Source organism: Pipistrellus hanaki (genome assembly GCF_964339955.1).
Source record: "Pipistrellus hanaki genome assembly, chromosome: 7".
In the NCBI taxonomy this organism is placed as follows: Eukaryota; Metazoa; Chordata; class Mammalia; order Chiroptera; family Vespertilionidae; genus Pipistrellus; species Pipistrellus hanaki.
The window spans coordinates 9216258-9230060 of NC_140509.1; the positions used below are offsets into that span (position 1 = coordinate 9216258).

The 13803-nt window shown below is 44.4% G+C and overlaps 1 protein-coding gene across 1 annotated transcript in view; it reads left to right on the top strand.

The window, feature by feature from the left end:
* DNAH8 (dynein axonemal heavy chain 8) overlaps positions 1–13803 on the top strand; it is a 255491-nt gene that overhangs the window by 141862 nt on the left and 99826 nt on the right. The window contains exons 55-59 of the mRNA XM_084889523.1: positions 3650–3813; positions 5780–5972; positions 7630–7752; positions 9416–9546; positions 12375–12528. Coding sequence (XP_084745649.1) covers positions 3650–3813; positions 5780–5972; positions 7630–7752; positions 9416–9546; positions 12375–12528 — 765 coding nt within the window. The remainder of the gene's footprint in view (positions 1–3649; positions 3814–5779; positions 5973–7629; positions 7753–9415; positions 9547–12374; positions 12529–13803) is intronic.

The window sequence follows — 13803 nt, forward strand, 5'->3', positions numbered from 1 at the left end:
TGATGCTTTCCATATGCATGAGGTGTTGCTGTGAACCAGATACGACACCCAAGAGGAAGTAGGATTTTGCTGAAATGAAAACACTGCTTTTCCACTTGTTACTTTGATTTGTAACTCTTTGTATGTCTGTCTCCCTGCCGCAGACACACCTCCCCTCTCTGATCAAACTATGTCAGACCCAGATATTTACTGACTGAGTGGATACTTGGATTTCCAGATAGTCTTAGCTAACCAAAATGTGTGTGTTCCTCAGAGATGGAGCAAGAGTTAGTAAATGGATGGAAATGTACTTTAAAAAACAGGCTAGGTTTTAATACACAAGGCAGTGCCCTAGGTAAAGCTCAGCGGATCTGCGCCTGCCAGCAGATGGCTTAAGGCAGACTTACGAATAAGCAATTAAGTGTAGGTCTGAGATAAAAAACAAAGTTGATATGTTTGCCAGAAAACGGCAGGGATAAGAATTAGCTGTCACAGTTCACTATCCATTCTTTAGGCCAGTTACATGCATCTGTGCGGGAGCTGCGTCCCGGAGGCGACACCCGGGCCAGCCTCTCCGATTCCGGGGCGGGCTCAGGGCTTCTAGAGACTGAATTCTCAGGAAGTGGGCGTGTCTCATGAACACAGCCCCCACCCACCCCTGTCAGCACAGGGCCTTTGCACGTGCTGTTCTGGCTCTCTTAAAGAAACTCCCAAATGAATGGCACGATCTGAGTGTCTGGGAATTTTCTGTGGTAAGACCCATCTGTTTCCAGTGGGACTATTGCTCATTTTTATGAAAAGCTTTGGTCTTCCTGGTGTCTTTGAAAGCTCCTCTTGTTACCTGACCGCTTAGTGGCTCCCCTTCCTCACCTTTCGTTCCCTCATTAGCCCACTGTGCACGAGCTTTCACTTGCACTGCTCTCATCGGGTCACCCAAGAACCGGTGCTGCCAAATCTAAAAGCTGGTTTTTTACTTGACTCTCAGCAGCTTTTGATACAAATGGTCCCTCACTTTCTCCACTCGGCCTCAGAGGGGCTCATTCACTTGGTTTGCTTCCTCGGTCATTGGTTACCTTTCTAAGCCCCTTCTCCACCCCCTTAAGTACTGGCGTGCCCTTAATCTGGATGCTGGATGTGGTTTCTGTCTCAGTCTTTTTTTTTTTTAATAATATATTTTTATTGATTCAGAGAGGAAGGAAGAAGGAGAGAGAGAAAGAAACATCAATGACGAGAGAGAATCATTGATTGGGCTGCCCCCTGCATGGGATGGAGTCAATAACCCGGGCATGTGTCCTTGACCGGAATTGAACCTGGGACCCTTCACTCCACAGGCCAATGCTCTATCCATTGACCTCAACCGACTCGGGCTCAGTCTTTACCCCGAATCTCATCCGGCCTCAGGGCTCGGAACACCTCTCTGTGCCGATGGCGTCAAAATCAGGACCTGGGTCCCAGCCTCGTTGCTTGGCTCCAGACCTGTTTCTAACTGCTTAGTGGACGTCACCATTTTGATACCCAATAACCATCTCACTGCTAGCATGTCCGAATAGAACTCTTGGTTGTCCTTGAATGTGACCCTTCCCAGACTTCTACATCTCAATTACCAGCAACAACTGTCCTGCTTCTCGGGCTGAAAATTGGGCCACCCTTGATTGTCTTTCCCATCCCCTGATTCCAGCCGGTCCGCAAGTCTCAGTACCTGCTTTCACAGTGTGCCCCACGCTGAGAGCTTAGACCACCTCACTGTGAACCCTGTGGGGGCTTCCATCACCTGCCTGACCATGCAGCTCCTTCCCAGCCAGCCTGCTTGCTTGCTTTCTGACCTCCTGAGTCTGTTCTGCCACAGCCCTGAAACGCTTTTCAGAAAGTAACCCCGAGAGCGTCCCTAGGTTCCCAGTCACATTCACAGCGAGAGCCACCACCTTGCTGGGGCTGTGCCCTCGCCCTGAGCTGGCCCTGCTCACCCGTCTCCCTCCCACACTCTGCTCCAGCCAGGGCGCCTTTCTCCGCCTCGGAGCCAGACCACTTGATGTGACTTGATTCACATCCTTCTGATCTTCCTTTCCTGGATCATTTCCTCCAGAGTGCCTGTCCGTGGCCTCATCTCAGGCATTCTCTGTCCAGACTCCATTTTTTTCTAGCCATGATTTATAGCATTATTGTTTGTCTATTTGTTTATCAACATGCTTGTTTCCTAAGTATTATTATCGGCTTCCCACTAGATGGGAAGCTCCTTGAGGGCAGCAGACCCAGCGGTCTCCTTTACTGGGTGTCTTCAGTGGGAGGTGCTCAGACACCATCATTGAAGAATAAATACATTTTCCTCCTCTGCCCACCCCCAGATAAACAGCCTTCTTTGTATTTTATCACCTGTCTTCACAAAACACACTTTTAATCCACTCGCTGTACATCGCTTCACCTTCATATTATTTCACGTAGCTCTAAAACAGAAGCAGGTCCGAAAAGAAGGGAGTTGACAAAAATTAAAGGGAAATACTAGAAGAGAGGGAAAGAAGCATGCTAGTAAATGAGCAGCAGAGGGAAAGAAAGGCACTGACCTAATCCTCTTCAGTGGCCGCTCCGGATGCTGATGGCTGTCTTTTACAGCAAAGAAGGAAAAGCAGCGTTCCCATGGCCTTGTCCCTTCATTTTTGCATATTTGTATTGTAAGTGTATGATTTACATTTTAGCTTGGCCTGGAATGGGCAGAGGGAAAGAACACTTCCTTCTCTCTCCTTTGCTACCTGCTGTTTTTACTTCCTCTGTGAATGAGCCTGTGAAAACCACTCTCCAAACTCAGCAGGGGACTAGGTCAACAAAGAGAGGGCTCATTCCAGGAGGGAGCTCCTGAACTCATCCTGTGGAGTCTGCTCCTTTTCTCCAGGATTATAGCTTTGCTTTGGAAAGCGATGCTGATCATATCAATATACTCTCCTCAGGGCGAGCAGTGCCACCACCCCCCCCACACACACACCTGCTACACCCCAAATTCATCCCCACCTGGGCATGGTTACAGCTGTGCCTGTTTAGATTCTACAAGTTGGTAGGAATAATAAGTAAATTAGTGTTCAAACAAACAAACAAACAAACAAAACCCGAGAACACCACCTAGTACTTACAGATGCACATCAGACTAGCCGGCCGATTTATTCCTGGTGTGCAGACATATGAAAGCCTGAGCCTGTGTCTCCTCTGTGCAGATTACACATGGAAATACAAACTCACGAAAGCCCCTAACCAGACAGTCTATAGGACATAGTCATTGCTGATGTGAGAAGTGAACCTGGTGACCAGCTCGCACCGTGCTTTGTTAGGACCTATTTCCGAGTAGCACTGAGGAGGTTAATGATGACCAGGAATGCTTATTCCCACAACTCACATGGTTCTTAAGAAGTCAGGGGAAGTGGCTTGTTCAAAGTCAACTAGGGGTGGTAGAACCGGGGCTAGAATCTGCATCCGGTGCGTCATGCTTGAATCCCTCCCATTCAAGGGCTTATGTTCCTTTACATTCTACGGTGGCTTATGTGTTTTCTCCAGCAGCACTGATGAAAATACAAACTTAACGTTGGTTTAATGCTCAGCCTATTTAATTTAAAATAGGACTTGGGAAATAAAATAGTTCTAAAAACAGTTGAATACGTATCACTTTTTTTTTTTTTTCCATCTCTAGGTGAAGATGCTGCCTACTCCTTCTAAATTTCATTACATTTTCAATCTTCGAGATCTTTCCAGAATTTGGCAAGGGATGTTAAACATAAAAGCTGAGGAGTGTAATTCGATCTTTGTTCTCCTGTCACTTTTCAAACACGAGTGCACCAGAGTCATTGCAGACAGGTGTGTATCACAGCGCCTGCGTTCAAGGTGCTATATCAAAGTTTATACAGTCACCCTCAACAGTTTAGCTTCCTGGATAGAGTGTCGGACTGTGGACTGACGGGTCCTGGATTTGATTCTGGTCAAGGGCTCTTACCTCACTTGCAGGCTCTATCCCCAGACCCATTCTCTAGCCTGGTCTCCAGACATGAGGGAGGCAAAAATCAATGTATCTTTCTCACATTGATGTTTCTCTCCCTCTCACTTCCACCCTCTAATCAATGGGAAAATATCCTCTGGTGAGAATTAACAGCAACACAGAAAGTTTATACAATAGATTAACTCCTGCATTGTCTGCTCAAATCAGTAGAGTAGGGTGTAGTGAATCAGTAGAGTAAGGAGTAGAGAGAATCAGTAGAATCAGTAGGATAAAGAGTAGTGAATCAGTGGAATAAGGATAGTGAATCAGTGGAGTAAGGATAGTGAATCAGTGAAGTAAGGAGGAGTGAATCAGTGGAGTGAGGAGGAGAGAATCAGTGGAGCAAGGAGGAGAGAATCAGTGGAGTAAGGAGAAGTGAATCAGTAGAATAAGAAGGAGAGAATCAGTAGAGTAGGGAGTAGTGGATCAGTGGAGTGAGGAGGAGTGAATCAGTGGAGTAAGGAATAGTGTCTTAATATTCTCTGGGGCATCTGAAGCATTGATGCTGTTTCCCACCTGCTGGTTGCCTTAAAAAGTTTGCTGTGCCACATTTAACAGGACATCTTTTTAAATCACCACATTATAATAGAGTTGTTAACATTCCGAGGCAAGTTTTAGTTGTGTACATTTTCTAAAAATTGGAGCTCTGTGTAGTTTTGGGGTGAAATCTGGTACATAAACCCAGTCATCATTCTGAGCCTGTGTCCCCCTCTGTGAAATGTGGAGGGTAATGTCAGTCTTACAGAGTTGCAAAGGCCGCCACAGTGTCTCACACACAGGTGACATTTGTCCAGTGTTAGTCACCACCATCCTCTCTTCTCTCTGATACTGTCAGTCTGAAAAAGAACCTTCACGCACTGTGTGTCCACAAACCCAGAAAGAGGACGTCCTGCCCACAATGACTGTCACTTCTGTACTCTTATTGCAATTTTTAGGCACCTTTGACCTCAACCAGTTGACTCACCTGTATTGTTAAACAAAACAATTATTCATGACACTGGTTAAAGCCACTGTCGTGACAGGTAGAGTGATTGCTGCTGCCGGGCTTTGCGGTAAGGGGCAGAGGCTCAACTCCAAACCCAACAAGGAAAAAGTAGGAGTTTATATAGTAAGGTGACCAGACATCCCACTTTTGGCGGGACAGTCCCGATTTCTTTCCAAAAATCGGGACTTTTTTAAAATGCTGCGGGACACCAGACAAATTGTTAAAAATCGGGACTGTCCCTCCAAAAGCGGGATGTCTGGTCACCTTAGTTTATAGGCAAGTAACAGGATGGGGAGGTCGGCAGGTGGAAAATCAGCAAAAGGAAATCTCAGGTGTAGGGGGATTCTGGCTAAATGGACCCTAATAGGATTCTTGCAGGCCAGGTGATCAGATTACCCTCGGGGGATGGAGGAGAATGTGGAATTTGGTCATACACGAGTGTGATCGGATATTGGGGGTGGAGGATTCTAGCTAAATGTACTTAACAAGATTTGTGTTAAAATTGGGTGATGCAAAGAAGGGTATGGAAGTACCAAAGCTGAGGGAAGAGTATTCCGAGGAGCCTAAGTCTGGTCAAGGAGGGACTGTTCTCCTCAGTATTTTCTGTAAGTAACGCTGCCAATGTTATAACTCTGTTCGATAGGTTAGGTCCTTCCTATCAGAAGGCAGAACGTAGTATTCCCCTTTTCTGACGTGATGGAGGTATGGGATGGGGCCAGAGGAGGTGGAAGGAGGCAGCAACCACGCTGGGTGAGGAAAGAGGCCTCCATGTTTGCATTTTCACTCCTCGTCTCTTCTGGCAGATTTGTATCACCCGAGGACGAGCAGTGGTTCAATGTACATGTTACTCGTGCGATTGAAGAAAATATCAGCTCGGATTTGACAGCGTATGTTCATCCTGAGCCATATTTTGTAGATTTTCTCCGTGAGATGCCTGAACCGACTGGTGATGAACCTGAAGACACTATCTTTGAAGTGCCCAGGATCTATGAACTGGTATTTATTTTCATCCTCAAAGAGAATCTTTTGAGGTCACCTATTTAACTAGAAATTTTTCCCTATATCTGAGCCTCGCCATGGAGTCGCTGTAACTTCTTCATTAGTCATGGGTTGTGATTCATGTCATCATACACAAAGTGTAAAATATTTCTTTCAATTAAATTTAGTAGCTATCTCATGGAAGTCAGGTTTAAGACAAGGATGCCTGATCTTATCACTATTATTTAGTACCAGAGGTCTGGTGCATGGATTCTTGCATGGGTGAGGTCCTTCAGCCTGGCTGGCAATCAGGCTGATGGGGCTGTCTTGCCCAGTCCTGATTGGGGCCAATCGAGATCGGCCAGCCTGGGAGGGACCTCGGAGGTTGGCTGGCTGGAGGGAAGGGACTGCAGGATGTTGGTTGGCCTCAGGAGGTTGGCTGTGGGAATGCACTGACCACCAGGGGGCAGCTCCTGCATTGAGCTTTTCGTAGACTGGTCATACCAGTCAACCGGTTATATATATTGGTTTGAAAGTTCTAGGCACTGCAACAAAATGGCAAAAAGAAAATAGATGTAATTATCAGATGGGGAAAAAATTCAATTTTATTTGCAGATGATATGATTATCTCTTCATATAATCCAAGAGAATTTAATAATCTCTTACAAGTGCTAAGAGTTCAGTAAGATGACCAAGTATGACATAAATACAAAATTCAGTAACTATCCTCTATACCAGAGGTTAGGCTAGATCCAGCTGACTGCCTGTGTTTTGTTAGATTTGCCAGCTGATAATGATTTTTACATTCTTAAGTGGGTAGAGAAAAAGCAAATGAATAATAACATTGTGTCCTGTGAAAATTACACGGACTTGAAGTACCAGGGTTTATAATACAGTAGCTTTGGGACACAGCCACGCCCACTTGTTTACCAATGTCTGAGAGCTTTCACAGGCCAGGGGCGGAGCTCTGAGTAGCCTCTGGAGACCACATGGGCCACAAAGCCTACCATATTCACTGTCTTGCCCTTTTCAGAAAAAGTTGCCAACTCTTGCTAACAATCACAAGGTAGAAAATGTAGCATAAAAGTATTTGATTTGACAGAAAAGTATGTAAAATACCTAGGAATAAACATGATAAAACTTTACTTGATTAAATGACTCATTAGGCTTCCTAAATTAGTGCATGGGTTTAATGAAGTTTGAAACAAGACTCCAAAGGGCAGCGAAGTAAGTTTGGAGTGCATGTAGATCAAGAAATAAATTTGGGGGAGAAACAATTTGCAAAGCAAATACCTGAATATTTATTTCAGAACAATTTGACTGTATAAAGAATGTGAAATTTCTGTGTAGTTTTTTTTTTTTTTTTAAAAATGCATAGACAGTATTAAAAAGCAAATAAAAACTGAGAAAAAATATTTGTTATATTTCAACCTTCATTACCAAGGGTAGGAGCGGATGCTGGGTTTTTGAAGGCAAAAGTTGGGAATAATTTCATATTGGAAAGTTGGTTTTCAGGCCCCTGAAAATGGAGATAATTAAAAGTGAACTAATCCATGACACATTTTTAGAAATGCAATAGGTTTAAAAAATGTGGAATTACTTTGGAATGTCTTTACCATTGATACTTTTGTAAATTTTGGACCTTACCTATATTTTTCTCTCTTCCCACCCACAGCTGCCATCCTTTGAATTTCTGTGTGAAAAACTCCAGTTTTACCAGAAACAGTTCAATGAAGTCATTAGAGGAACATCTCTTGATCTGGTCTTTTTTAAAGATGCAATGACTCATCTTGTTAAGGTTCTAACTGTGGACTGTTTACTGACATAAATAGAGCATGTAAAAGCTTAGTAAATTGCAGAGATAAAACTCTTGAGAGAATAAATATATAGTATCAGGAAGCATATAGAGAGTGTCCTTAAAATTGGGCTCGTTCACTGTCTCCGAAAACAAAGGCTTAATTAGAAATCCCTTATTTGAATTCACCTGTATGACAGCAGGCATTTTTCCCGGGCAAATTGATGGGTTTTGTGTTCAGAGCTTTTGACGCACCGAATCAGTTTTACCTTCCTACGCAGTATGCTGGAGAACCCTGTGAGGAGATATGTATTCCCTCCTTAAATCATATTTTGACATAATGGGAATTCTGTTCCTTGTAGAGGAAAAGTGGATGCTTTTAAAATGTCTGTCTCATGACAGGCTTACAGATGAGGGGCCGACTGAGGGGGAAAGGGATTGGGTGGGAGTGGGGGATATAGGGCTGATGGAAAAGCAGAATCCAGCTAGCGGCAGCACTGAGGAGAAGGGCGGTTTAATCCAAGTCTGGGAAGCCACAAAGAGTTGTTTATTTGTATAATTTATAGATCAAAATGGAGTTTCTCCAGGAGTCAGAGCACAGAGTAGAAAGGTGATAAAGAGGAAGCATTTAGCTCTACTTATCATACAGGGTGAGGCAAATGTAGGGTTACAGTTGCCAGTATATTTTTTTTGTGTGTTATTGTTTATTCATTACGGCATTATTTTCTGTGCGAACAACTGTACAGTTGTTGACTGAAAAAGTTGGTGGATTTCTGGATGTCCTAGGGCTCTTTCTCATTTCACAAGCAATTCTCTAGTACCCCTGTGGCTAGTTCCCGGGGCCTGGGACCGTGTTCTAGGTGCAAAACCTATAAGGGATTAACGTGTCTTAAAATACAATGATGGAATTGATACATTGCTGATCTGACAGCTATAGACTTGCACTGAAAATCACTGTTAGTGGTGATAATGAAGTGAGTGTTCCATCTAGACTTTCTTCCTCGCGGGGACTGTGAGGGAAAAGGCAGCTCTTTAGCAGGGTCTTCCATTGGCCTGCATTAGACCTGAACCACTTATCCTCACTGAAGAAATCCACCACAGAAAAGCGACCCAGCACTAGAAAGGCTGTTCCTCTCATCCTTCTCCAAATGCCTTTCTGCCCCCATTGCAAGTAGAATTCTGAGACTTTTGAATACTACCTCTATCCTATCTCTTTAGGAGAGATAGGATAGAGGTAGTATTTGTGGTAGAGCTAGCCGTTAGTAAGTGGGGTGTTAGACTGGTGAGGAATAAGCCAATGTGTCCACATTTTGTGCAGATAGGCAAACACAACTCCACCATCCATTCATTTGAGAAGTAAAAATAAAAATAAAAAAATCACTTACACACACACACACACACACACACACACACACAGAATAGTTTTAAAATAGGACAAGAAAGATAATTTGGCCTGTTTTTCATGATGAAAATATAGATGGGCAGGGAAATGATTTGAATCAAAATCAACGTGAACTTTAATTTTTGACATCCTGAGATATATCATGAGAGGAAAAGGTTTAATATAGCCTGGCAGTATCTGGTCAAATCTTGGACTCTTTTAGTGCAAGGGTTGGAAAATGGTTGAATTCTTTTTTCAAAGAAATTCTTTTTTATTTCAAAACAGATTTCACGAATAGTTCGAACATCGTGTGGAAACGCACTGCTGGTGGGTGTTGGTGGGTCAGGAAAACAAAGTCTGTCGAGATTGGCCTCTTTCATAGCCGGGTACCAGATCTTCCAGATCACATTAACCAGGTAAGATAACGGAAAGCCGGGCAATAAGTTTTCTTGCAGTTAATTTTTCTGGGGTATCAAACTTGGTATCTAACAGTCACCGTGTCAAAATTCTCAGTGGAGCTCAGCTCGTGTGGCCCAGTGTTGAGTGTCCACCTCTGAACCAGGGCACATGCCTGGGTTGTGGGCTTGATCCCCAGTGGGCGACATGCAGGAGGCAGCCAGTGAATGATTCTTTTTCATCAATGATGTTCCTCTCTCTCTCTTCCTTTCCTTCCCCTCTGAAATCAATAAAGATATAAAAAGAAAACAACTCTCAATGAAGTAGATGGTGCAGAAGCCATGTTGCTTTAAAGAAGTGAAGAAGCTGAAACTGGTTTGGCTCAGTGGTAGAGCATCAGTCTGCGGACTGAAAGGTCCCAGGTTCGATTCCAGTCAAGGGCATGTACCTTGGTTGCTGGCACATCCCCAGTAGGGGGTGTGCAAGAGGCAGCTGATCGGTGATTCTCTCTCATTGATGTTTCTAACTCTCTATTCCTCTCTCTTCCACTCTGTAAAAAATCAATAAAATATATTTTTTTAAAAATAAAGAAGTGAGAAGCAGAGACAAGTTCAGAAACTCCTCAAGAAGCTTAGCTATGAAAGAAACGAGAGGAGAGAGGTCAGGACCTAGAGAGGGATGTGTTGTGAATGAGTCCTTATATCACAGAAGCAACACATACAGTCCATTTAATGAAAAGACTTTCTCTCCCTCTCCTTCCCTCTCTAAGAAATCAATAAAATAAAAAAACGTTAAAACACACACACACACACACACACACACACACACACACGCACGCACATGCACACGCACACGCACACACACACGCACACACACACAAACAGCCAAAGTGGCTCTGAGCCCTCAATGCCTGGGCCATTCAAGACTGGCCAGTCAGAGAGCGTCTGGGAGCAGCACCCGCATGGCACCCCCGCAGGATGGTGTGGCTGGGCTCTGCCCATAGGCACAGTGGCATCTCAGCAAAGCATCTCTTGAATGAATTCCCTTCTTGGGATTTATTTTAAAGAAATGTATGTTCTCTGTTTGATGGCGTTCTTTTTGCCAATGAAAACAGTTGAATTTTATTGTATTTTCAAATACATTCTATTTCATTTCAATACAGACTTTACGGATAGTTCAAACATCATATGGCAATTCACGGCTGGTGGGTTAGGAAAACAAGGCCATTGAGATTGGCCTCTGGCATAGCCGGGTCTCAAAGACTCTTTACCCTCAGCGGAGGGCAGCCAGCTGATGCTCCCAGTGTAAACATCAGCTCCTCGCTCATCTAGTTTCACTTATGCTACATCATCTCTAATGCCCACAGCAACCTTCTCAAACAAGCATTCCCTTCATTTTTCAGATGAGGAAACGGGGCTGAGGAATGTGGAGGAAGGTTCCTAAAGCTGCAGAAAGGGGATTTGAACCCAGGCCCTTCTGGTTCCAAGTCTCCTCAGTACACCCGTGGCTCACATGACACTTCCTGCTCCTTGCACTGTAAAACCTCCTTCAAGTGAGGTTTCCTTGTGGTCTTTGTTTTCAGCTTACTCATGGAGATTTACATGTGCACTCGAGAAAGTGTCTGCTTCCTTTTCACACTCACACCAGCTCTGGCAGCACACACATTTAGTGGAAAACAGCGGAAACAGGAAAACGGAAACTAAGGTCTTCTTTTCATAATCTGTAGCCACACAATAATGGCATTTCTGTTATTTATATCACATTGCATAATGCATCTTTTCTGGAGGCTCTCTCTGCATCTAGCCACTCAGTGAAATGCACCAATTACCATGACATATCCTTTATCACTAATTTTATTCATAATTAGAGGCCTGGTGCACAAAATTCGTGCACGGGGAGGGGGTCCCCTCAGCCCAGCCTGTACCCTCTTCAATCTGGGACATCCCTTTCACAATCACGAACCGCTGGCTCCTAATTGCCTGCCTGCTCACCCCCAACTGCCTCCCTCTGCTGGTGTGGTTGCCTCCAACTGTCCCCCCTTCTTGCCAGCCTGGTCACCCCACACAGCCTGCTGTTCAGTTGTTTGATTGTCCCTCACTAACCTCCCTGCCGGCTGGTTGCCCCATGCAGCCTGCTTGTTCAGTCATTTGGCCTGGTTGTAGGCAGCCATCTTGTGAGGGCGTGAGGATCAATTTGCATATTACCTCTTTAATACATAGGATTTATCTTCACTTTTTTTTTATCAGTCCAAACTCATCCAAGTTTCACATTTGTTTTAGATACAATACATATTCGCTGTTGGGCAAAATCTCTTGCTGAGGACTGTCTGATTGTAGGGAATGAAAGTTCATTTCCCTGTCTCAGTTATTCTTTGTGAGTCACTGATGGTCAGTTCCCCAGTCCTCACTTCTCAAGTTAAATGGAATCTGTGTTTGGAACTGTAACATACAGCTATTTCATGCTAATCTCTGTGGTTTTAAAAACATATATTTTTATTGATTTTTTAGAGAGAGAGAGAAAGGGAGAGGGAGATAGAAACTTTGATGAAAGAGAATCTTGATTGCTGCCTCCTGTACGCCTCCTACTGAAATCCAGCCCACAACTGGGATGTGCTGTGACCTAGAATTTAACTGTGACCTCCTGGTTCATAGGTTGATGCTCAACCACTGAGCCACGCTGGCCAGGCTAATCTCTTTGTTTTTAGCGGACATTGTTACTTAATATTTCTTGCAGCAGATGCAGATTTATGCTCTAATCATCATGGGCTTTATTGAATTTTGAGATAAATTATGACATTAATATATATGTTGTAATTTTAATTTTTTTTTTTTACCACTTCTATTTTTAGGTCTTATAATGTGACTAACCTAACAGACGACTTGAAATCTTTATACAAAGTTGCAGGGGCTGACGGAAAAGGCATCACTTTCATCTTTACTGACAATGAAATAAAAGATGAGGCATTTCTAGAATATCTTAACAACCTGCTGTCTTCAGGGGAGGTAGGTCTCAAAAGTAGAGGGAAAAAAAAAAACTCATGCTTTTTAAATGTACATTATATTTGAATAGAAAAAGCAGTGACCCTTCACCAACTGATATCAAGTGAGGCCCATGATTACACGTTTTTCATTTTAGAAGTGATTAACATATGAGATTTGGTCAGTTTTTTGAAGTTCCTGTGAAATTAATGCTGCTTATATCTAGATTTTTGTGTGTTCTTTGTTCCATTTTATTTATTTATTTTAAAATATATTTTATTGAGTTTTTTACAGAGAGGAAAAGAGAGGAATAGAGAGTTAGAAACATCGGTGAGAGAGAAACATCGATTCAGCTGCCTCTTGCACACCCCCTACTGGGAATGTGCACGCAACCAAGGAACACGCCCTTGACCAGAATCGAACCTGGGACCCTTGAGTCCGCAGGCTGACGCTGTATCCACTGAGCCAAACTGGCTAGAGCGCTGTGTTCCATTTTAAATACGATTGCTTACTTATCTCTATAGTCTCCAATTTGATCCTGTAATTTGTTTCAGGAATAGCAAAGTATCTATCCATCCACCCACCCACACACCTCCTTCCCTAATAGGACTGGAGAAGAGTTGGAAGGGTTCGGTGAGCTGTACGTAGATGTCAGAGTTACCGCCTCTGACCCCACTGTATCAGCACCGTCACGACCCCTCCCACACGTGGCGCTTCATTAGCAGGACTTGTTCATGAATGCAACACAGTAGGGCGTCGCGGCCAGATCAGTAAAGACAAAGACACATTGGGTGGATCTGGAGAAACCCACGTGCAGGCTGTCTCTGTTCCCGCCAGAGGCCATTGGGTGTGATTCTCCTGCAGCAGCAAAGAGCCACCCACACACGCGGTCCTTCAGGGAGCCTGTCTGAAGCTCAGAGGCCAATGCTGTCACTGGCCCTGGCCAAGTAGTCACTCCCTGCCCGGCCATGGGTGCCCAAGTCGCAGACTCCCGGAAGGAACGCAGATGTTCACCGTCTGTCCCAGGGTTGGCATCCATAGTCTGGGTGCAGTGGAACAGCCTTATCCGTCAGCAGCGGGGGAGGCATTCCAAAGCCAGGGTCCCAGAAGCCAGCGCTGAGCGCACACCCTTCCTAACGTCAGGCTGCGGTGTTGACGCTTCCCTGCGCTCTGGTGTCTGGGGATGCTCGCCGGCGATGAGCTGGCTAACCAGCTTGGGGCCAGAACTGAGACTTGACAGTGACTCAGAGAACTGGGCATGTTAAAGACATGCTCGCCGTGGCGGAGAGACCGAGTGTT